Source organism: Lucilia sericata, unplaced genomic scaffold (genome assembly GCF_015586225.1).
Source record: "Lucilia sericata isolate MDLA Ls3-8-SP2 unplaced genomic scaffold, ASM1558622v1 Contig001613F_arrow, whole genome shotgun sequence".
NCBI classification, from domain to species: domain Eukaryota; kingdom Metazoa; phylum Arthropoda; class Insecta; order Diptera; family Calliphoridae; genus Lucilia; species Lucilia sericata.
In genome coordinates this window covers 21,853-46,166 of record NW_023995529.1, presented here as the reverse complement: position 1 = coordinate 46,166, position 24,314 = coordinate 21,853, and the positions used below count along the sequence as shown (strand labels likewise).

General features: G+C 29.5%; 2 protein-coding genes across 5 annotated transcripts in view; both read right to left on the bottom strand.

The window, feature by feature from the left end:
• The window catches only part of LOC119612140 (G1/S-specific cyclin-E), a 32,322-nt gene extending 17,256 nt beyond the window's left edge, over positions 1–15,066 (bottom strand). The window contains exons 1-2 of one of the 3 annotated variants that reach the window (XM_037967882.1): positions 14,340–15,066; positions 1,186–1,294 (exon numbers count right to left, since the gene is read on the bottom strand). In XM_037967882.1, coding sequence (XP_037823810.1) covers positions 1,186–1,202 — 17 coding nt within the window. In that variant the 5' untranslated portion in view covers positions 1,203–1,294; positions 14,340–15,066. Of the gene's footprint in view, positions 1–1,185; positions 1,295–11,427; positions 11,562–14,339 lie in introns of those variants that run through there. The other 2 variants (XM_037967883.1, XM_037967884.1) reach the window with 2 other exon arrangements.
• A 3,011-nt stretch (positions 15,067–18,077) lies between these two features.
• Positions 18,078–22,890, bottom strand: LOC119612142. Of its 2 annotated transcripts, none has more exons than XM_037967886.1 (4): positions 22,794–22,890; positions 22,460–22,715; positions 22,213–22,314; positions 18,078–18,371 (listed from the first exon to the last, which is right to left on the bottom strand). In XM_037967886.1, the coding sequence occupies exons 2-4, from the start codon at positions 22,700–22,702 to the stop codon at positions 18,231–18,233; spliced, it is 486 nt and encodes a 161-aa protein (XP_037823814.1). In that variant the 5' UTR covers positions 22,703–22,715; positions 22,794–22,890; the 3' UTR covers positions 18,078–18,230. The 2 variants fall into 2 exon arrangements, with proteins under 2 accessions (XP_037823814.1, XP_037823815.1); XM_037967887.1 differs by having other exon boundaries at positions 22,790–22,838.
• Between the last annotated feature and the right edge of the window lie 1,424 nt (positions 22,891–24,314).

The window sequence follows — 24,314 nt, the reverse complement described above, 5'->3', positions numbered from 1 at the left end:
ATTATATAAAAGTTAATAGTTTAAGCAATTTTCTAACCTTAAAAAAACTAACATTAATAATCTATTTAACCTCAAAATAGAAACGTGTGTTCTATTCTACTTTTTCAAAAATACAAAGGGCAGAAAAAGAGGGTGTTCGTTTTTTTTTTAAATAAACTTGAATTACCTTCAATTAATTTGATAACAATAATTACAATGATAATGCAATAAATGCAATATGAACAGGCATTTTAAATGTCATTGGCAAAATTGAGCAAACAACTGACAGTAGTCACCAAAAAAAAAAAAAAAAAATAGATGGGTCAGTAAGGATAAGTGCTTTACAAACCACAGAAAGCAAGTAATTTTAAATAATGTCATATGTGACAGGGTTAACAACGAAAAAATATGATGAAATAATCAAACGCCGAGTGAGTAGTAATAAATGACACTTTGTTATGAACTAAAACAATAGGGAGGAGGGGGTGACTGGCACAAACAAACATTGTCTAACACTTTACTTTTAAAAAATATGTGTAAAGGTATTTAAAATGATTGTAGTCCTTTTAAAGTTAAAGTACTGGTAGGAAAAAAACCTAAAACAATAATTACTGGTTATAAAATAACTAAACAGGGAAATGCATAAAGGAATTTTTAGTTTATAAACTAGGATATGGAAAATTACCTTATAACATATTTGAAAAATCGTTATATTTTTTGTGTTTTTTGCAAAATTAAAGTAATTGTCAAAGTGTATGGTATGTGTGAGAAATAATTTTCAACTTTAGGGGATACTTTTTCCTAAAAAAAAAATAATGTTGCTTCTTCCGTTTTAAAACTACCTTTAGCAAAAAAGGAAGTCAGTTGCTAGAGCAAACAAATACTAGTTTAAAAATTTTGTCAACCACAATAATAGTTTGGTAAAAAAAAAACTATAGATTATCTGTTGACTACTGCTTACCACAAGGCCTGCAACTCCACATAAAAAAAAGTAAAGAAAAATTGTCCAAGCAGAACAAAACAAAAGGTAATTATAAGACAAATATAGATAATCATCATTAAAACTACAAAATAAAAGCTGAATATTAGACAAATGTAAGAAGGATACGTTTTTTTTTTGGTAAGGATGTAATAGAAACAGGGGATTATTGGAAAAAATAGAAATTATTTATATAGTGAAGTAGTTTTAAAAGAAATACAACTTACCTTTTATAGAAATCCATAATGAAACGGCCTAAAACAGCCGTTAATATATGATGATTTTAGATTCTCTTTAAGAAATAGAACCAATTGTAAGATAAAATATTATAAATAACTAGAAAGAGAAGAAACAAAATGTGGGAAATAAATTAGTAAATTATAATCAAATAAATTACTTAAAACGATAAGAAATTAACTTAAAGGACATTTGCCTGCAATAAATGCCTGCAGTGGTTTGTGTTTTAGTCTGTTAGAGCGGTTTCGATTTCCACCATAGACACTGCCCTGATAGAGGCCTTGACGAGGTCATGAGTTGGATTCCAATAGAGACAGTGCTAAAGTGCTCTTGATTAAGGTCTTGGGGTTTTCTTTGAATTTTGTGTAACATACGTTCTCCTGAAACTAACTATGTAACTAACTAACTAACTAACTAACTAACTAACTAACTAACTAACTAACTAACTAACTAACTAACTAACTAACTAACTAACTAACTAACTAACTAACTAACTAACTAACTAACTAACTAACTAACTAACTAACTAACTAATTAACTAACTATCTAACTAACTAACTAAGTAACTAACTAACTAACTAACCAACTAAGTAACTAACTAACTAACTAACTAACTAACTAACTAACTAACTAACTAACTAACTAACTAACTAACTAACTAACTAACTAACTAACTAACTAACTAACTAACTAACTAACTAACTAACTAACTAACTAACTAACTAACTAACTAACTAACTAACTAACTAACCAACTAACTAACTAACTAGCTAGCTAGCTAACTAACTAACTAACTATATTTTTTTATCCAAAACTGGTTTGTAGTTTGTAAAAATTACAAAGATGTAATTTTCAGACAACTTAAATAACTATCTATCTATCTATCTATCTATCTATCTATCTAGGCCTTGGGGGTTTTCTTCGAATTTTGTGTAACATACGTTCTCCTGTGAAACTAACTATGTAACTAACTAACTAACTAACTAACTAACTAACTAACTAACTAACTAACTAACTAACTAACTAACTAACTAACTAACTAACTAACTAACTAACTAACTAACTAACTAACTAACTAACTAACTAACTAACTAACTAACTAACTAACTAACTAACTAACTAACTAACTAACTAACTAACTAACTAACTAACTAACTAACTAACTAACTAACTAACTAACTAACTAACCAACTAACTAACTAACTAACTAACTAACTAACTAACTAACTAACTAACCAACTAACTAACTAACTAACTAGCTAGCTAGCTAACTAACTAACTAACTAACTACATTTTTTTATCCAAAACTGTTTTGTAGTTTGTAAAAATTACAAAGATGTAATTTTCAGACAACTTAAATAACTATCTATCTATCTATCTATCTATCTATCTATCTATCTATCTATCTATCTATCTATCTATCTATCTATCTATCTATCTATCTATCTATCTATCTATCTATCTGTCTATCTATCTATCTATCCATCTATCTATCTATCTATCTATCTATCTATCTATCTATCTATCTATCTATCTATCTATCTATCTATCTATCTATCTATCTATCTATCTATCTATCTATCTATCTATCTATCTATCTATCTATCTATCTATCTATCTATCTATCTATCTATCTATCTATCTATCTATCTATCTATCTATTAGAAATCGCAAGCTAAAAATGTCATCAAAACCAATAAATAAAATATAAACCTGTCGTCAAAGAAGTTACTAAACAAAAAAGCGTATAACCCACACTAGAGCAGCCTATTTTAAAATTGTTATATTCCAAACTCAAAGAAGAATATTGTTTAAAAATCCCCCCAAAAAAAAGACATTAACCACCATGAATGAAAATTTTTAAATTTATGACAGTGTTTAACAAACTCTAAACAAAATAGTGTATTCCTATTAACAAAAAAAGTAGATTAAGGAAAAAAGGATAAGCAAAGTAATTTAAACATTTCTTTCCCAAGCTAATTGTTGTGTTTATGTTATAAAAATAAAACCTAAACTATGAAAAAAATTCATAGATTTTTATAAGTGGAAACTCATTTGCCTAACAAAAGATTTTCTTTTTAATATTTCTTTCAATATTCTAGAGTTTGGAGATAAAAAAATGGTTCTCATATTTGTAAAAAAAAGAACTATATAAGGTTTGTAAGAACACATGTATGTATGTCTTTAATGACATCTTATAAAACCTAAACATACTCTTCATCAACTGTATAACGCCTAAACATCAAACACATGTTACGAGTTACGATAACACCATTATATCTATGCATGTGGTCAGTAAAGAGAGAGAACGAAAACTAAACAAATAATCACAACTAAAGATCCTTAATATATCCTTGTTGTGTTTAAACAAAAAAATATCTGATTTCTAGTTTCTAGTGTTAACATGTAAATGTTTTATTGTTGTAAATTTGTAGAAATTTTTTTTATAATTGTGTGAAAAATAATGATAAATATTTCATTTTTACTACAAAATTTACTACATAACACAAACTTATTTATTGTTTAGATAATCTAGCATATTGCAATTGTTAGTTTGACCCCTGTAAACGTTTAACGATTTCCGTTTTTATATAAAAAAAGTAGCAGCCTAATTAAGACTGACTGTCAGCAGCAGCAGCAGCACTAGAGTTTAAGTTAACTGAAAATAACGGCCAAAATATTAAACACTTGTTAGTTGAGTTTTGAAAATTTTACAGGAAAATTGTAAACCAGCAGGTTTGTGCAACAGGAAAACGAAATTTTGTTAAAAGGAAATTTCTAATTGTAATCCACCTGTTATATTCAAAAATACTATTTTAATAGTTTTTTTTTCTGTACAAAAGAGAGTAAAAGAAGAAAACAGCAACGTATGCTGCGGGCAGGTGAATTATAAAGCAGCTGTTGTAACTTTATTAAAACTATTACAAGATGTTCTACTTCTTAAAGATGCCACTGGGTGATAGATAGTTCAATAAAATTCAAATCCTTTAATAATATTCAAACATATTGCTTTAATAGTTTTATTAATGTCCTTTTTGAACTTGTCTTAACTTTTCTTTTTTTGTCCTTTTTTCGTTTTAAAAGCGCCATATGTTTTGTAATAATTTTCATAATGTCATTTAATTTTTTTTAACACCTTTGGTTAAACACAATAATTTCCTGTGTGTCTATTTTTCTAACCTTACTTTTTTGGTAATTGTAATTAAGGTCGTAAAATTAATTGTTTTATTGTTAGCACCCTTAAAAAAATGTTGTTGAAAAATTAAAGAAAAATACTTGTTTTATGTATTTCCGTTAAATTAATAAGTTTTATTTTATTAAACAGTTCTAAGAAACATTTAAACGTATTAAAAAAAAACTTTGCAAATATTTTAACTTAAAAATATAACTGAAAAAGAAAGAACAAATTTAAAGATTCTGGATTTAAAGTTTTAAAAAAACTGAAAATAGAAAATGTGTATAAAAAATCGGTAAGTTTTTGTTAAAATAAGAGTTAATTGTTTGTTAAAAAAAATTATTTTAAAAAGATTTTTTCGAATTAAAATTTGAATTTTCTTTCAAAACTTAAACATAATCTAAAACTGCCTTAAAAATACTTTAAAATTTGTGAAAATTTTAAATTTATTTTTAAAATTTTTAATTTCGAAATTGTTAAAACTAAAGAAATTAGCCCCAAATAAAACTAAAAACATCTTTTTATGCTTCCTTATGATTTATAGATAATTTTAGCGGTTTTAAAATTTTTTCGAACATAACTTCGAATTAATTTCGAAATTGTTAAACTCAAGAAATTAGCCTCAAATAAAACTAAAATGATATTTTTATGATTCCTTATGATTTATAGATAATTTTAGCAGTTTTAAAATTTTTTCAAACATAGCTTAAAAAGTTTATATATCGAAACTATATTGAAGTTATTTAAAAATTCATGAAATTTTTAAAAATTTTAAAATTATTTTCAAAAATTTTAAGTTCGAAATTGGAAAAACGCAAGAAATTAGCCTCAAATAAAACTAAAATTATACTTTTATGATTCCTTATAAATTATAGATAATTTTAGCGGTTTTAAAATTTTTTCGAACATAACTTCGAATTTTCGAACTTATCTTCGAATTTTCGAACATAGCTTAAAAAGTTTATACTTCGAAACTATATTGAAATTATTTAAAAATTCATAAAATTTTTGAAAATTTTAAAATTATTTTCAAAATTTTTAATTTCGAAATTGTTAAAACTCAAGAAATTAGCCTCAAATAAAACTAAAATTATATTTTTATGATTCCTTATGATTTATAGATAATATTAGCGGTTTTTAAAATTTTTCGAAGATAACTTCGAACTTTCGAACTTATCTTCGAATTTTCGAACATAGCTTAAAAAGTTTATACTTCGAAACTATATTGAAATTATTTAAAAATTCATGAAATTTTTAAAAATTTTAAATTTATTTAAAAAATTTTTAATTTCGAAATTGTTATAACTCAAGAAATTAGCCACAAATAAAACTAAAATTATACTTTTATGATTCCTTATAATTTATAGATAATTTTAGCATTTTTAAAACTTTTTCGAACATAACTTCGAATTTTCAAACTTATGTTCGAATTTTTGAACATAGCTTAAAAAGTTTATACTTCGGAACTATATTGAAATTATTTAAAAATTCATGAAATTTTTTAAAATTTTAAATTTATTTTCAAAATTTTCAAAAATTTTAAGTTCGAAATTGGAAAAACGCAAGAAATTGGCCTCCAATAAAACTAAAATTATATTTTTATGATTCCTTATGATTTATAGATAATGTTTGCGGTTTTAAATTTTTTTCGAACATAACTTCGAATTTTCGATCTTATTTTCGAATTTTCGAACATAGTTTAAAAAGTTTATACTTCGAAACTATATTAAAATTATTTAAAAATTCATGAAATTTTTAAAAATTTAAAAATTATTGTAAAGATTTTTAATTTCGAAATTGTAAAAACGCAAGAAGTTCGCCTCTAATAAAACTAAAATTATATTTTTATGATTCCTTATGATTTATAGATAGTTTTAGCAGTTTTAAAATTTTTTCGAACATAACTTCGAATTTTCGAACATGGCTTAAAAAGCTTATATTCTGAATCTAAATAGAAATTTCTTAAAAATCAACAAAATTTTCAAAATTTTGAAGTTTGAAATTGGAAGTATGTATGTTCCTTATAATTTACAGACTATTTAGTTTAGTTTTATCTAAGTACTCGGAGGCTCAAAGGGTCTATTGTGATTTCTTTTAAGAAAGAACAAAGAATATAAACTGAAAATTAAAAAATCCTGCATGTTACCGACTCTATTACTTCTAAAGGATTCAGTGACCGATTATTACCCCTGCTGAAGTCCTGAAGTACTCTTCTAATGCAATCCTAATAGTACTTTGTTTGCTTTTGCGTTTAATTTCGGCCATATTGCCCTAGAAACCCTACAATTCATACTGCTGTGCCAAGTTCGGTTGTTAGAATCGTTGAATTTTTCATATATTAATTACATTTTACAGAACTATTCCTACTATTAAGAACCAGATCCGCAGCCTGTCTGGCCAATTCATCTGTGATCTCGGCCCAACACAACCTTACTGTGTATAACCTGACCAATATTTTCAGGGCCCTTTTAGCAGCTGGTTACCAAAGTAGAATATAACGTGTAAGATTTCAAAGCTCAATTTTAAAGACTTGCTAGACTATCAACATACAAATGTATACAACAAACATGTTCGACCTAAGAGAAAATAACACTCTTACCCAAATTCTAGAAATCTTTCAAAAAATACCTCAAAAACTCCCGGTTAATAGTTAAAAAGTCTGAAAATTAAAAACCCTATTTGCACAAATATGTATACATATCTTCATATTTAAACAACTGCTATTAAACAATAAACTAAAACCTTGGTTTCTTTCAATTTAAATAAAAATGATTAACATTTGACAGTTTTATGAAAAATATTAAATTACTTCTCTTTTAAACACCTTTTAAAATTTATATATATATCTTCTAAACCTCTAACAAAACCATTAGCCACAAATTAAAAATAGTTAATTTCAAAAACCCACTACTTAAAGATCCTGTAAAAATACTCTTGAAAAGTCAATTGCTACAAGCAAAACAAAAATAACAAAAAAAAATTGTACTATAATTTTTCTAATAACTAAATGCAATTAGAGTAGCAGCTCTAATCCTTATACAAGACAAAAACATTTTAATTGAATAAAACAATAGAATAGAGAAAATGAAAAAAAGAGTAAAAATGGATTAACACAAAAACAATTTACATGATACTCAAGGTCGTGTTAATAGGCAAGTAGGTAGTTAATAAACAACAACTACTACACGCAACTCTAACAGCTATTGTAATAGTGTCTATAAATTTCGTTAAGAAGGAAACAACAAATCTACCGGCTACTTCAAGGATTTTAATTTTAGAAATTCCTTTTAAAATTTCCTAGAAATCACAGCCAGCCAGCAGCACTACAAAACAATTAGAGAGAACAACAAGCAAATACTAAGAGTTGGTATACAGGAATAACTTGAATATAACTAAAACTAAGAAATTTTCAAACAAAGATAACAGGAAAATAAAGAAATCCAAATAAACAATAAAATATCTCTTTTTAACTCTATTTTTTTTTGGTGCAATTCTTCCTTACTTACTGTTGTTCTCTAAAGCCTAACTTATACTAAAAAATTAAAAGGATACTAGTTATGTGTGTATCTTTTACCACACAACAACATGTACATATGTACAAGTTTTATGCCGGTCCCCCAAAGACAACATAAAAACAACACCAACAACAATAAACAAAGAAAAAACAGCAACTTCAGCCACCGTCAGCAGCAGCAGCAACAAACAAATAACATTGCAATCTTTGAAATATGAAATGAAATCTTAATATTGTTTGTTGTTTTTGTTAGTATCTACCAAAAGAAGAAACAAAAACAAGGAAAACAAAATCACAAGGAAACTTTAAGTCAATTCATTATTTTTCTTTAGTTTATTTTTTGTTTGTTAAAGGGATTCCATGTTAAAAAGTACTACTATTGTTGTTGTTGTTATTATTCTTTGTTATTTGTTGACCATAGTGACGAGTTTTGAAATGCATGCCTTGCACTTTAAATATACAGTAAAGGCAAGGAATTCATTCTTTCAAATCATATAACTTTCAAACTTTAGCAAATCTTTAAAGGGCAAAATGGACTCAATGATCTAAAAGAGTAGAACTGATATAGGCAGCTGAAGATGTAGCAACAACATTTTAAGATCTTTCCAGTTAACATTTCCAGGAAACGATAATATCACGACCATTGGATCTATGCCAACCAAAAGCCAAAGATATCATCGAATATTCTGTCCCAGGAGCTTTATGTCTAACATTAGCTCCTGGGACAGAAGCTGTATGAAGAGTACTTTAGAAAAGAAAACATTCTTTTAATCTAGTGCCTTAATAACATTCTACCATCAGATTTTTGTTGTTTTATTTTTGCTTTTCATTTCTTGTCAGTTGTTGCAGTTATCTTTGGAATGTTACTTGTTGTAAGGACAATGCTGTTTTTTTCTTTGTTGGATTTTATGGAGAGTGTATGTACATTTTTTGTTATCTCTTCCTTTTGACGACCTGTTCTCTCTTCTGCTTACATTTTTTTAGTTATTTGCTATTTGTTTTCTTAAGATTTAAAATTTTATTCTCATATGTTTTTTCGGGGTTCTGTATCTTTGGTGGGAAAATATAATTTGTAATAATGGAAGAAGTGGAGTGTAAGGAAAACCTACAAATACCGGTACCCAAAACACAAAAAAAATTCACAAGTTTCCATACATTTTAGATTCGTTTGTTGTATTTTTATCTGTACGTATCAGTTAAATTATTTATTTTAGCGTCTAATTAAATGTACAAAATAAAGAGAAAAACAAAAGGACTAAATGTAAAGTACCAAGGGGTATATGAGGATCATTTTGGTCGTTAATATAAATGTATTTAGATGTATGTATGTATATTTAATAAAAGATATTGTTTTTCTAGGAAATATTATGTTATTTTAGTTGCCAGACTTGTCAGAGAGTTTTAGGTTTTTGTTTGAAGTACCCCCGAGAGATTCTCTGGAATTGGGTGGTAAGGATTTACAAAAAGGAGCTAAATTGCTTTTAAATTATTTCGCCAATACTTTGTCCTAGTATTGAAGTCAAAGCGAAAAGTTTTTAGGGATAAATCTAAATAGGTCCCGCAAAATGGCACATTTCACAAGATGTATTCGGTTCAATACATTACTTGCCTCTGTTAAAGACTACAAAGTCTCAGCTATTTAAACTAGATGATAGATTGCTTGCTAGACAAGAAGATAGAACTAGCAGAGACTTGAGAAGTCTATTTTGACTTATTATGGCAGTTTAAAGCAAAGAAACATTAGGTATAAAGCTTTCTAAAAACATCTAACTCCTGAAATACAGCATTTCAAAGATCATTTTCTCATTATTTCAATATTTTATTAAAATTGCGCCACTTTTGACATTAATTTCATTTGCAGTTAAAAAAGAAACCCAATGGAGAGATGAAACATAAACAAATACAACAAGTACCAGAGCAACAAATGCTCTCAACAGCAATAACTACTAAAGACCATACCGGCCGGCAACAATTAAAAAGAAATACCAAAAAAGAAGAGAAACAAATTATTAAAAAAAAAAAAAAACTGCATTAGAAATTAATATAAAAAAAAAATCCAATAAATCTACAAAAAAAAAGAGCACATTAACCAAAAATATTATTGATAAGAGGGGAAAAGAGGTGTGAATAAAAAAAAAACTACAAGTCATATACATACTACTAATAAATAAAAGTGGCGCAAAATTGTTTTTATTTTTTTTGACAACGAAACAGTGAAAAAAACCGCCAAAAACCCAAGTAAAAGTAAAGAAAATTGCGCCAACATTGAAACACTACCGTGTCATGCAATACCATACATAATTCGTAGACGAAATGTTGACTGAGTTTATGTATGTGACTGAGTGCTGCTGGCTGGCTGCTACTTTTGCTGTTTGATGATGATGATTTGGTAATAGAGATATTATGGTTAAAATAATATAGGTATCTGGGAATGGAAAACATAATAAAAGCAGCAACACTAACTAAAAACAACATAAAAAAAGCAAAATGATAATGAAAATGTATTTTTAGAATCTATACGCAAAAACAAAACTATATTCCAAATGAATTTATATTAGAAAACACAAAGAACACTTTCCTTGCACGCAAACATATTGAAACATTTTGCAAAAAAAAATAAAACTGATTGTTAAAGCAATTTGCCTAAACTATAGATACCATTCATCATTGATTGGCATTCTTAGGAAAATGGAAAATTAAAACGGGAATTCACTGTAATTGGTTAGTACTCAAACTAAGGCTTAAAAATTAAAACTACGGTTACTCAATTCTATGCTAAAAATAATGAAAATAAATTAAGGAAGAACAAAGAAATAAAGCAGCAACAGCAACGTTGGCATCAAGTCCAAACGACCAACAACACACACTCACACTCCATACACAATTGCGCCAAAACCAGATGATCAAGCGCCAAACTGCAGCAACAATAAAAACACAGGCATTCTTTATACTCTCTAATGAAAAAAAAAATGAAAAGAAATACCAACAACAGCAACAAACTAAAATTATTGTATCTACAACAAAAAAAAAATGAAGAAAATACACAGCAACTTTAAGTTTGTCATTACACTAAGTTCGCCTTAAATTCCCCAAAAGACAACGACCGACCGACCGAATTGTAACTTGAAAACCAAAATCAAAAATAAATACAAAACAAAAAAAAAACACAAACAAACAACAACTAAATCAATCTTCTTCTACCCTACCACAAAGACAAACCAACTAAATACTTTAATTGTTGTTTTTGTTTTGTTTTCATTACATACTTTTATTATAAACCGCGCGTAAAGTTTATTAAGTAGCCGCTGCTGCAGAGCTGCGCCAACGCAGACCACAACGTCCATCATGTTCTACGTTAAATTATGGAGGGAGAGAGTATTAAAGCCAGCAGAAAACTAACAACAACAAAAACTAACAGCATTAAAAATTCAAGGCGAAATCAAATTTATACTCGTAGAATGTAAAAGAAAAAACCCAAGAGTCAATAAAAACAGCAGGAATAATTATAATAAGGCAAACTTTTATTTTTAAACTAATTCTTACCCCTTTAGCTTCACTAGACAAACAATTTAAACTTTATTAGAAAACTATTTTTACTTAGTTTTAGAAATTAAAATATTCACTTTTTGGTACCTTCCTCCATTCACGTCCATTCACTCGTTTATTAGCTCACACACATTCACACAGCTACCATCAGAAAAAGTCTGAATTTGCTGGCTGTCAGTGCCCAATGTGAAATGTTGTTTTAAATCAGCTGTGTTGCCGTATTATCTCAATGGCAACAATTGCTTGAAATACGTTATTTTTTTTGTTGTTTTTCTTTTCAAGCAGTGTTATCATATAGTTGGGGTTGTTAGTTTTAGGAATTTGTTATATTTTAATATGAATAGTTGGTGGAATTTTTAGTAGTTCAGATAAATAGAACGATATTCTATAAGTTCTTTAATATAGTACTGAAAACTCTTTAAAATCCCATAAAATTTGAAAAAAGTCGAAAACCAGAAACGAAAGTTTACTTTTCTAAAGGATTGAGGCTTAAAATTGTATTAGGTTTTAGAGATATCGTGTCATAAAGATCACAAAAACCCAGTTCTTGAGCATATTTGGTACACTATAACAGATGTAAGAATGTTATACCTTTATTTTAGTTTCGGCAGATTGGATTTTTAGACGACACAACAAATTTTATAAATAAATATGTCTTTGTGTTATTATAATATCTCAAATATGGCCAAACATTATCTTGATGTGATAAAAAATTCTTAGATCAGATTCATATCTGTTAAAAATTTGTTTTCCTGTGTAATTATCTGAATTTGCAGTTGGGTTTATTCTGACCGTACCTTTAAACCATGCAAAAACCTACTTTTTATACATTCATACATAATTTTTATACCTATAAGTCAGTTTGACATAAAAATATATGTATTAGACTATACCCAATAAAACTTCTCTTAACAATCATATTTAGTCCAAACTGATCTATGAGTCATATAAAAACCAACATCTTTTACGATATAGCCTCAAAAGAAAGATAAGGATAAAGGATGTTTGCACTATTAGTTTCCAAAAACAACTTTTTAAAATAATTTCAATACAGAAAAAATGTTGAAAAACTGAAGTGAAATGTCAAAATATTGAAACCATAATAATATTTTGAAAAATGTCGATACAAAAAGTCCACAATATAAAGCAAATTGAATAGAATATGCGATTAACAAACCATCTCCTTTATGGTGAAAGGGTTATACTTTGGTAAAAGGTTTATCTTACTTGGTTTTAGTTCAATAAACTTTAAAGGAAGTGACATTTTTGTATAAAATTGAATTAGGTTTTGTAAAATATATGTATTTTGACCATACACAATATGGATAATAAAGATAAAATTTTAAAAATATTACATTTTCAAATGTCGCTGTAAATAAAGTGACGCTTATTTACAAAAAATTAATACCTAAATAAAATTTTAAAATTTCTAGTTAGTGGGGAAAAATCTTATTGGAACATTTACATACAATATTTTCAAATATTTTAACTCACTTCATCAATTGCTAATAGATAAACATTTTATTTATAAATAAAATTTACATATTTAAAATAATAATATGAAAATTTAGTACTGATTTTCTTTATAAACACGGAAATTCATATTGGAATTCTAAATAAGATTTAAAATTCCAATATGAATATAAAATCTAGCTAGAAAATATTTTATAAAAAAAAAAACAAATATGTAAATTGTATTAAACTGCTAAAAACTTACTTAAATATGTTTAATTTAATTCTACATTTATATTTTAATAAAAGTAAAGAAATGAAAACACTTTTTTGCCACCTACTCTCTGACCTACCCCAACTACTAATTCAACAACAGGGGCAAACAAGAAACTAAATAAACAAATCAAAGGAAAATAAATTAAAACAACAGAAATTCAATTAAATCAGACAATTTGTTTGTTCTAATAAACATAAGGAAAAATAATATACTTAACAAACACAAAAACACTAATTATTGCAATGAATAAAATAAGAATCATTAAAATAATATACAAACAAACACACTACACATTTAAAACCATACTATTGAAGAATTCCCACACTCAACACATTTCAAATATATACACATCATCATGGTTTGCATTTTTAGCGCGAGTTGGCATCACTGTTTACAAACATCAAAACAAAAAAATTGTTTACAAAACAAACATAAATTTGACATTTTTAGACTCAACTTTGAACGGATTTTTTGCAAAGTTATTAAATGAAACCCTACACATATGATACCTTCCCGGAAAGCTTATATCCTCTAGAATCAGATTCTTTTGAAATTACAAAAATCGGGATATATTTGTGGAAATAAATCACATTTACTTTTGGGGATTTTGGCGCGCGCGGGCTTTTTGGGCTAGAAATGAAGAGAACAAGAGAACTTGACACTGACAGTTGAGTAGCGCGCGCACTTGATAATATGGGCGCGAGAGAGTAAAAAAACTGGATGGTTGACTGGAGCAGCAGCATGTTAAACTGCGGCGACGACTACAGCAAACCACCACAATATGGTAAAATATGAGAAATGATAGGGAAAAAAGTTTTTTTTTGTTACTGTGAAAAAAAGCGGCAAAAATCCAGACTAGTGACGACGACTGCACAGAGAAAATAAGAAAAAAAGACGTAAAATGAAGCCGAAAAAAAGCGAGTGAATGAAGAAAAAATTAGAAATCACTTTTTTGAACGAAATCCAACAATAAAAATGTACTTTTTTTAGGGGGGTCAAATTAGGAGATGACTCGCACATGCACACATTATGTGGAATTTAAGAAAAAGGAATTTGGCCACAGCAAAAAGACACCTGCCTGTCACTTGGTTAACCTGTTTTCCTTGGGCCCTAGACAGCAGCTCTTTGTACAAAAGAGCATTTGTAATGTATTTCTGAGAAAAAGGTTTAGTACACTTACCTTGAAAGCAAATTCTTCCTTACGACACTATATTCGCCAGCGAATCTTGCAAAATTTTATAATAAAAATTTCTTGTTGGAAGTTTGATCCTGTCTAAGGGGTTCTTTTGTTAATGATGAATAAGGCCAGCCATGCCAACAAATATTTAATAAAATTTTTGATATTGTAGCGATTAGTAATACTCTGCTTTGCGCGTTTATTTTACACACAGAAGACCTGTTGGTTGGTAGTGGCCACTCACTTCTTTTGTTGGCTTTGTAGCGATTACAGCACCATGAATTTTAACTCCAATGAAGATTAAATAATCTCCGTGTATTCCAAATTGTTGGAAAATTATGCAAAATCCATAAAAATTATTAAAAACCAAATGAATTCTTTGATATTCACTTCACAAGGCGTGACCACGTTGCTAAAATTGCACTTGAAAAGTCACTGGACTGATTTTAACACCAATTTTATATTGTATTTTACGAACTGCTAGACACTTGCACGTTTTCCTACGGTTTGTCCAAATTAATTACTGCATTTTCCTGGTTAATTGTGCAATAGTTTTTTATCAAATTTATTCACTTTTCTCTAGTAATTTTTGGTCTGAAAATGATGACGGCAACACAAAAATGGTGTGTAGAAGTTAAACGAAAATTTTTTCTTTACTTTTTGGTGACAGCACAGAACCAGAACAGAGCAGTAAATGCGTTGAGATCGTAAAGTGTTGTATAAAAGGCAATGAAACCCATAAACGCTGCCGTCGTCTACATAAATTCGCTCCTCTGTTTGCTCTCACGCTGCCGGAGTATATATGGTGAAAAAGCAACAAGTAAACTTCGCCGCAGCAACAAATAAGCAGAGCGCGCGCGAAACCATTTGACAGCTGTCAGGTGTATCAGCTGATTGGAGTTTTTTGCCTCTTTTTTGTAATTCTTGTTTTGATTTTGCTCTTCTCAAACCTGCTGATCGATTGACACTGGCTAGCAAGTGTGGTGAAAATGCCATTCCATTGAGTAGAAGTTAAGAACAATAACAACAATCTGGAATGAGTTATTAACCATATGTGACCACCAGGTGGGGGAAAACATATGTTTGAAATTGTGTTTGTGGTGATGTTGAGAAAAAAGAAGGAAAACTGTTTAAGTAAATACCCCACATTTTGCGGCGAATCTTATCAGTAGGTGAACAAAAGGGAATGAAAATATTCGTGTGTGTGTGTGTATGCGTGTGGGTATGTGTTTTAAAAGGGGTTATTTCTGATTTGAATGGTATTTTTCAATATGGAGGCTACTTTTTTTTATTAATTCTGTTTACAGGTTTGGTGGTCAAAAACAACATTTTAAGTGTGAGAAGAAAGTATGAATGAAGGTAAGTTTTTAGGATACATACATATGTACTTTATGTAGTTACAAATGTAGTATGTAAGGTAAACTATTGATACCAGTTATATGTTTTCTTTTTTAATGTGAGATAATGTTTCCCAAAGACTCCTTTATAAAACAGAAGATGATATATTTATCGATATTTTTGATCCTATAGAGTATATACTATAGATGCTGGAACCGATTTAATCATGTCCGTCTGTTATGTACATATGTATGTCGAGATCAGTTTTTAGAAGACTCCAAATTTATGCGAGATCCGAAATTTGAATAATTCTTAATCAGCAAATCGGTCCATAAACATCGGTCATATGAGCAAAATTCCGTAGCAACTATGAAAATATTTCGTTTTTGCTCACTTCTGATTAGTTTTGTTGAGGAAACTATAGCAGCATTTTCAACAAAATCTGTCACAAGTATTTTCTAATGTCCTGGGATTAACATAGTTAAAAATTATTGGAATCGGTCAAGAATTTCACTTAGCATTCGTACAAATTCACATAAATATTCCTAGAAAATGGTTTTATTGTTAATAACCCCCTTCCGTCTGTTATTGACCATAGGCCTCCTTTGGAAAATCATACATACATCTAATATCAATAGAAATAAAGCCAGGATCGGGTCCATAATTGAAAATTACGAATTCTCTGCCTAAATGCAATGAATATGTTTTGTTTATATGCACAAATGCAAGTTTATTCCTCAGGAAAGAACCTATAGACCACAGTCGAATTGTAACAACAATAAACTAATTATTAATTAAGGTCAAAACTGGTTCTCAAAAGATTTACATTAAAAAATCTAATATTTTGTTAAGAAATCATAAATTTTTTCAACCAATCGTTTGGCGGATGAATAGACTTTTAAAATGAAACAGATAAATACTTTGTAATTATTAAACAAGTAAGAAATTATAGTCGGGCGTGGCCGACCATATGATACCCTACACCAGTTATGAATATTAAATGTGATTTATTTTTCATAATAAAGCATTTATCTTCAATATTCCCTTGTTCCGATACATTTAAGCAATTTATGGATGAAAAACTAATTTTCTGAAAGAGGCTTTATATGGGGGCTAGGGGCAAATATGGACCAAGCCCGATAAAATTTTGTGAATATATGTATATTGACATAATATTTTATTGTGCTGAATTTCATCGCGATATTTGTGTTTATAAGTTAATTTGGGACATTCAAGTAACTTTCTGAAGGGGACTTTGTATGGGAGCTAGGGTCAAATGTGGCCCTATCTTTATGAAATTTGGCAGGGTCATCAAGACTTCTATAAAACTTAGTTGTGCCGTATTTTATCGATATATCTGTATATTTAACATAATTATGAGCTCAGAAGCCCTTTTCGGGGGGTTCTGTTGTATGGGGGCTAGGTGAAATAATGGACCGATTTTAACCATTTTCAATAGGCTTCGTCCTTGGGTCAAATAAAACGTGCGTGCCAAATTTCATCCAATTATCTTGAAAATTGCGACCTGTACCTTGCGCACAAGGTTTACATGGACAGCCAGACGGACGAACGGACGGACGGACATAGCTTAATCGACTCAGAAAACGATTCTAAGCCGATTGGTATACTTTAAGGTGGGTCTAGGACGAATATTTTTGTATGTTACAAACATCAGCACAAATCCAATATACCCTCCCCACTAAAGTGGTGTAGGGTATAACAAAGTGTATTTTTAGGTAAAATTAGGTCAAACTAAACACCTGAGGCAAGCGGAATAATTACAATCATACAACTAAACTAGTATACATTTTAAATATGCATTCACTTTAAAGCAAAATTTATTAATCCACACGAAAAACAACAATGAAAACACTTTGATGTTATAAGAAAATAAACTTACCAAAATTTTAAAGCTTAAACCACATCTTTAACAAAACAAATCCTTTATACTTTTCTAGCAAATTGCAAAATTCCATTTCAAATAGAAATTCAATTATTTCCAATAAGAGAATTCAGTTAGAAATAACACCAACAATTCGTTAACAAAACAACTAAAGTTATAAAAAAACAAATATTAATACCGCAATTTTCACAATAAAATGTAAATGAATGCACAACCAAAAATAAACAAATAAATCAAAATAAAAATAATGTAATAATTACCCAGAAATGGAGCAATGAGCAAAACACCACATCAACAACAAAAAGAACTGACAACTATAGGAAAATGCAGAGATCAGCAAAACTGAGTAGTAAGTACCACTTTAACAGACAATAGTTATGATTTAAATTAAAACTTTCAAAGTATTTGCTAAGTAATGATGTTTGACCACCGCAATTGGTTTAACAACAAGTCTTGACCATGTTCGCCTCATTGTAAGAGAATAATAATTGGAAAATGTCTTAGTTCATGTTTAGATTTCTCCGTATATTTGTATCATTCTCTATTTTTATCTAACGACTTAATTATTAATTAAATTGGTTTTATTTTTTTTTTTCATACTTAAAAGCATATTAGTTTATAGTTGCAAAAAAGTAAGATGTTGGAGAGTGTGTTTAGATGGGTGATTGTTTGAAACCACGGGCAGCATAATCTCCTGGCTGTGAACGTTCCGAGAGTTTGGGGAAACCTTCATCACCGGGATTGCAAGCTTTGCGGGAAGTTATCACACGCCAGCCACCTTTACGGGTCCAATCCTGAAATAAATACACAAAACAATTATTATTTTTGATTAGATCCAAGTTTTATTACAATTTTTAAATAGGAAAACAATCCTAAAACTAAGCTGATATTCGCCTGGAATATCAGCCATCGACTGACATATTTGCATAGAACTTTTGTTCTAGTTGTCAGGACAATCGGATCTTCTACCGAACCGCTATAATGCCGTCGACTATTGTATTGCGGAATTCTTACAAGAGAATTCCTTCTAAAATAGATTGCATACATTTATGCAACCCCGAAAACTACTGTTGTTTGATCTTTATTGAAAAAATCGGAAATAAAATTTCATTAAGATTCAATCGGCGTGTACTTCAAAACTTGTCTATGAATGCAGGCCATCCCTAAACGAAAGATCTCATAAAAAGACACGTTTTTTACTTTTGTCATACTACATCTCAAGACTTTTGATCGCAAGAGTATACTTGTTTGATTACTAGATCGTTGGGGTCTCATATAAATCTCCTTGGTTTTCACAAACTACAATTAGGAACTTTAGTACGATTGCTGGTTAAAATTCAGTAACCATGCTAGGCTAATTTATCTTTCGTATAATGTCAATATAAAGATAAAAACGGTAGCCAATACTCTTTGAACTGCCGGTCCTTAGAAGTTGTACGATGTCAAACACTAAGGCCAGCTTAGTTCAATGATTTATACGATATATCCAATAAAATTTGAACATTTGGGTTATAATCTGGCGGACTTGTAATAGGGGGCTTGGCACCTCCCACACGAATTAAATACAAAAAATTGTATATCTGGGAAACTATTAGAGCTATAATACTACTCGAGCAAACAAGTATTAAGGGGCATGGAACCTCCTATATGAAATAAATACAAAACATTTTATATTTAAGCTAGAATCCTTAAATTTTGCACGAACTACTTTGAAATCCATACAAAATGGACTAGCAATAGGGAGCGTGGTAACCCCCATATTAATTAAATATAAATATTCGTACATCTGCGAAACTATTAGAGCTAGAATCCTCAAATTTTGCATCAATAATTTTGACGTGTGAAGGTTTGGAACATATTATACTTTTTATCACCTAATTGATATCCTATCGATATCGTTATACTGGGCGTTATGTGGTAGAATCCTAGCCGCGAAATGGGGCATTAGTACCAGTGACTTATGCTTCAATAATGTGATGGCCTTCTTAGGACAAAAAGCGTAATATAAAACCACAATAGGGAGTTCAGCATACAGAGCAAGGAATCATGAAATGTTTAGGGAACGCAGGAGAACGTCTTATAAATCGGAATAATCGGCAAGAAAAGATCGAATGTACTTGCAATAAAAGGAAGGGAACACGAGTGGGTAGACCACAAAGATCATATGGGATGACCAAATTGAGGAAGAAAAGCCTCATCAGACTCCAATTTAAGTATGATGCAGTGCATTCCGTACAAAATTTGAACGAATTCAGACGAATGTAGGGCATGCGGTGAGGACATTGAAACTCTGGAAAACTTTCTTTGTCATTGTCATGCTTTGGTAGAAAATAGATCCAGATAACATGGTAGCGATGTTATTCCACATTTTACATCTCCCAACAACACTGATTTCAAAATTCTTTTAGTTCACGATGCGCAAACAGTCAGGTAAAGTTCAAAGGATGTATACATCATTTTGACAATTTTGTGTTAAGGATGCCACCATAGATGGCAAATTTGCCAAATCTGCAACACATTTTCGGCAATCTAGTCTCGTTGCTGAGGCGAATCGAGTACATTTTTTCAATATATTTCAAAACAGAACTCTTTTGAATAATTTTACTCTTTATCAGGCATGGCCAATTTAGTACTTTAGTACTTTTTGATATCGTAAAATACCGCGTTACCCCCCACGACATTTTCGGTACTTTTTCTAACTTATAAACTTTTGATAAAAAGTCCACATAGTAGTCAATAGACTAATATATAGAGTAGTCCATAGTCTAATCAATAGTATAGTCCATAGTCTAATCACTAGTCTAATCAATATACTAGTTTAAAGTTTAGTCTATATTCTAGTCTATAGCCTATTCTATTCTGGTATATGATCTAGTCTATTCTATAGTCTAATCTATTCTATAGTCTAGTATATAGTCTAGTTTATATTTTAGTCTATAGTCTAGTCTATAGTCTAATCTAAAATATAGTTTAGTCTATAAACTAGTCTATAATCTATTCTATAGTCTGTTTATGTCGTCTAGCTGAAACAAAACACTATAAAATACAAAAATAATATTTATAAAGATGAGAGAGGAATGGAAACGGGTCGATTCCCAAGTGGTTGAAATCTGTAATTTTTACCGAATCAATTCCCTAACAAAAGAAAAGTGAGAGAATATAAATATCTCTATGACACCCAGTCGGTCAAAAAATCTAGTAGACTGCGAGGATTGAGTCACACAATTTCCTAAAGTTCGTCATGGAACCTATCTCCCAGCCATTTTAAGGAGAGATTCTATATTTTGGGACAGTGGAAAATTATATGCTCGATCATCTTTAGTTCTTCATCTTCGCACAACCTGCAATAGTCCGGTATATTACTTTCCTATTTACTGACAAAACCCCTAATTAAACAATGCATCGTTAATATCACTTTCTGAATCATTCGACTACGGTTATTCAGTCCTATAAGTAACCTACCCATCAAGTCTTGACCATAACGCTTTTGATATTAGATTTTGATATTAGAACCCTTCCCACTATACCAGGACTGGTTGATGATGTCACGGCTTCTAACGAATATCAACCTATAATAGTGACAGATGTGTGGTTTCACCCCCATTTCCTTTTAATCTATAACAAAGTTCGGAACTAATCTTGCTTGTACGTTAGCAACTTTATTACCACACACATTGCAGGGCCCCGACATTAAACACAATTTAATAGTAAACTTTTATAACGTCACCTGAAACACAGACGGGTCTAACTAACCCAAAATTCAAAATCCATTTTACACTTGATTCTAATGTATTGTATCAAAAGAAAAGTCCACAAAAAAATTGGACTTCTCCGACCAAAATTAGTAATTTTATTGACAATGATTGGTTTCGATAAGATAGAATAGGGCTAACAACCGATGTGTTAATCTAACTTAACATATCTAGTTGCGGACCCTTATTCTTAATTTCTAGGAGGCATTTTTTTCTTTCCATGAAAGCTAGCTATCAACTTACTTCGACGCCACTTAATTTTGACAGCCTGAGGCTATCTACCTTATGCCTTCTGGCAAATAGGAATTCCTAAACCTCCAGCTCTATAAGAGAATTCCTAAACTCCTCAAACTTTGTATTATTGAAATCTATCTCTATATCTAAATTTGTGGCAAGATTATAATCCTTATTCTTAAAGTCGTGCTCAACACAACTTATCACCTCATACAGCGCAACATCAACAGATTTAACCTTGAGGTTAGTATCAATATTGTTCCTTAGATGTAGATCTATCAGTCCCTCAAGTGTTTCCAAAAGGTAATTTTTGAATTTTCAATATTATAGAATCTAGAAACATACAATTTCATATGCGGGATACTGTGTGAATGAAAATATCTAATATTTTGCAAAAAGTGGGGATTCTGCCGAGAACAATTTACCGAAATTTCATGATAACTTTATTGCAAAAGTGCGGTGATTGACCTCAAAACCTAACCCAAATTTGGCAAAACATTTAAATTTCACTAGTACTGAGTAGACATTGTTTTAGAACTGATATTAGCAATATTAATCGAAGATTCTTTAATGAAAATTTCAATAACCATGTCGTTCACTCAAAAAGGTTTGTTTTTGTTGTTGTTTATTTTCTAATTCATTTACTTACGTTTTGATTGTATTTGAAATAGTAAGTGGCAGCATAGACGAAAGTACCGAATAAGGCAACCTTACCGGTCCAGAAACGTATAGTCCAAGCACGTTGATGACCCTTAAAATAGAGGAATATATTAATATTTATAGGAAATAAAATAAAATATAAAAATCCTTAAACTTCATAAAAAAATATTTTATGGTTACATAAGAGGGTCTACAATTTTCCCAAAATATCATTTATTAACGCATAAAATACTTACAATGACGGGAGTTAAGGCTTTGTGAAGACCATCCAATGGTGCTCTGTAGAAGCGTTTGATGGGATTGGTCAATTCTTTTTCTAAAGCGGCAACCTTTTTGGGTTCATGGTGGAGTTCCAAATCTTTTAGCCACTGTTTGCGCCAGGCGCGTTCTTCATCGCTCATGCCAACCAAACGCTCACGTTCTCTGACCATGCGACCAGCAATGGTCATGGGTTTAACACCACCAGTTGGCGAAGCCATTTTTATTCAATTTCTAAATAAATTTGTAAAAAAAAGAATAAAGAAAATTATAAAAAATTGTTGCAAAAAACATCGATGTTAACACACTTGCCCCGCTTAAGAAAAAAATTGACAATTAAATACACAGCTGTTTAGGTTTAAATGTCACATTAGACATTTTGCTGCAATAAAACAGGGTTGTTATGTGAACTATTACAAAAATGAATTTGTTTATAAGCTAATCTGTTACAATCACCTCGTGTAGTATTTGGAAAAGAGTGGCAGTTAAAAATTATGACTGAGTTGAAAAACAAAAATGCAAAAATAGTAACTAACTAACTAACTAACTAACTAACTAACTAACTAACTACTAACTAACTAACTAACTAACTAACTAACTAACTAACTAACTAACTACTAACTAACTAACTAACTAACTAACTAACTAACTAACTAACTAACTAACTAACTACTACTAACTAACTAACTAACTAACTACTACTACTAACTACTAACTAACTAACTAACTAACTAACTACTAACTAACTAACTAACTAACTAACTAACTAACTAACTAACTAACTAACTAACTAACTAACTAACTAACTAACTAACTAACTAACTAACTAACTAACTAACTAACTAACTAACTACTAACTAACTAACTACTAACTAACTAACTAACTAACTAACTAACTAACTAACTAACTAACTAACTAACTAACTAACTAACTAACTAACTAACTAACTACTAACTAACTAACTAACTAACTAACTAACTAACTAACTAACTAACTACTAACTAACTAACTAACTAACTAACTAACTAACTAACTAACTAACTAACTAACTAACTAACTAACTAACTAACTAACTAACTAACTAACTAACTAACTACTAACTAACTAACTAACTAACTAACTAACTAACTAACTAACTAACTAACTAACTAACTAACTAACTAACTAACTAACTAACTAACTAACTAACTAACTAACTAACTAACTAACTAACTAACTAACTAACTAACTAACTAACTAACTAACTAACTAACTAACTAACTAACTAACTAACTACTAACTAACTAACTACTAACTAACTAACTAACTAACTAACTAACTAACTAACTAACTAACTAACTAACTAACTAACTAACTAACTAACTAACTAACTAACTAACTAACTAACTAACTAACTAACTAACTAACTAACTAACTAACTAACTACTAACTAACTAACTAACTAACTAACTAACTAACTAACTAACTAACTAACTAACTAACTAACTAACTAACTAACTAACTAACTAACTAACTAACTAACTAACTAACTAACTAACTAACTAACTAACTAACTAACTAACTAACTAACTAACTAACTAACTAACTAACTAACTAACTAACTAACTAACTACTAACTAACTACTAACTAACTAACTACTAACTAACTAACTAACTAACTAACTAACTAACTACTAACTAACTAACTAACTAACTAACTAACTAACTAACTAACTAACTAACTAACTAACTAACTAACTAACTACTAACTAACTAACTAACTAACTAACTAACTAACTAACTAACTAACTAACTAACTAACTAACTAACTAACTAACTAACTAACTAACTAA

Bases quoted from the DNA above. Each gene is read 5' to 3' on its own strand.
- LOC119612142 (XM_037967886.1), bottom strand. From the start codon at position 22,702: ATGGCTTCGCCAACTGGTGGTGTTAAACCCATGACCATTGCTGGTCGC. The intron at 22,315-22,459 runs GTAAGTATTTTA...CTCTATTTTAAG, and splicing joins AAGCCTTAACTCCCGTCATT to GGTCATCAACGTGCTTGGAC. The intron at 18,372-22,212 runs GTAAGTAAATGA...TATTTATTTCAG, and splicing joins ATTTCAAATACAATCAAAAC to GATTGGACCCGTAAAGGTGG.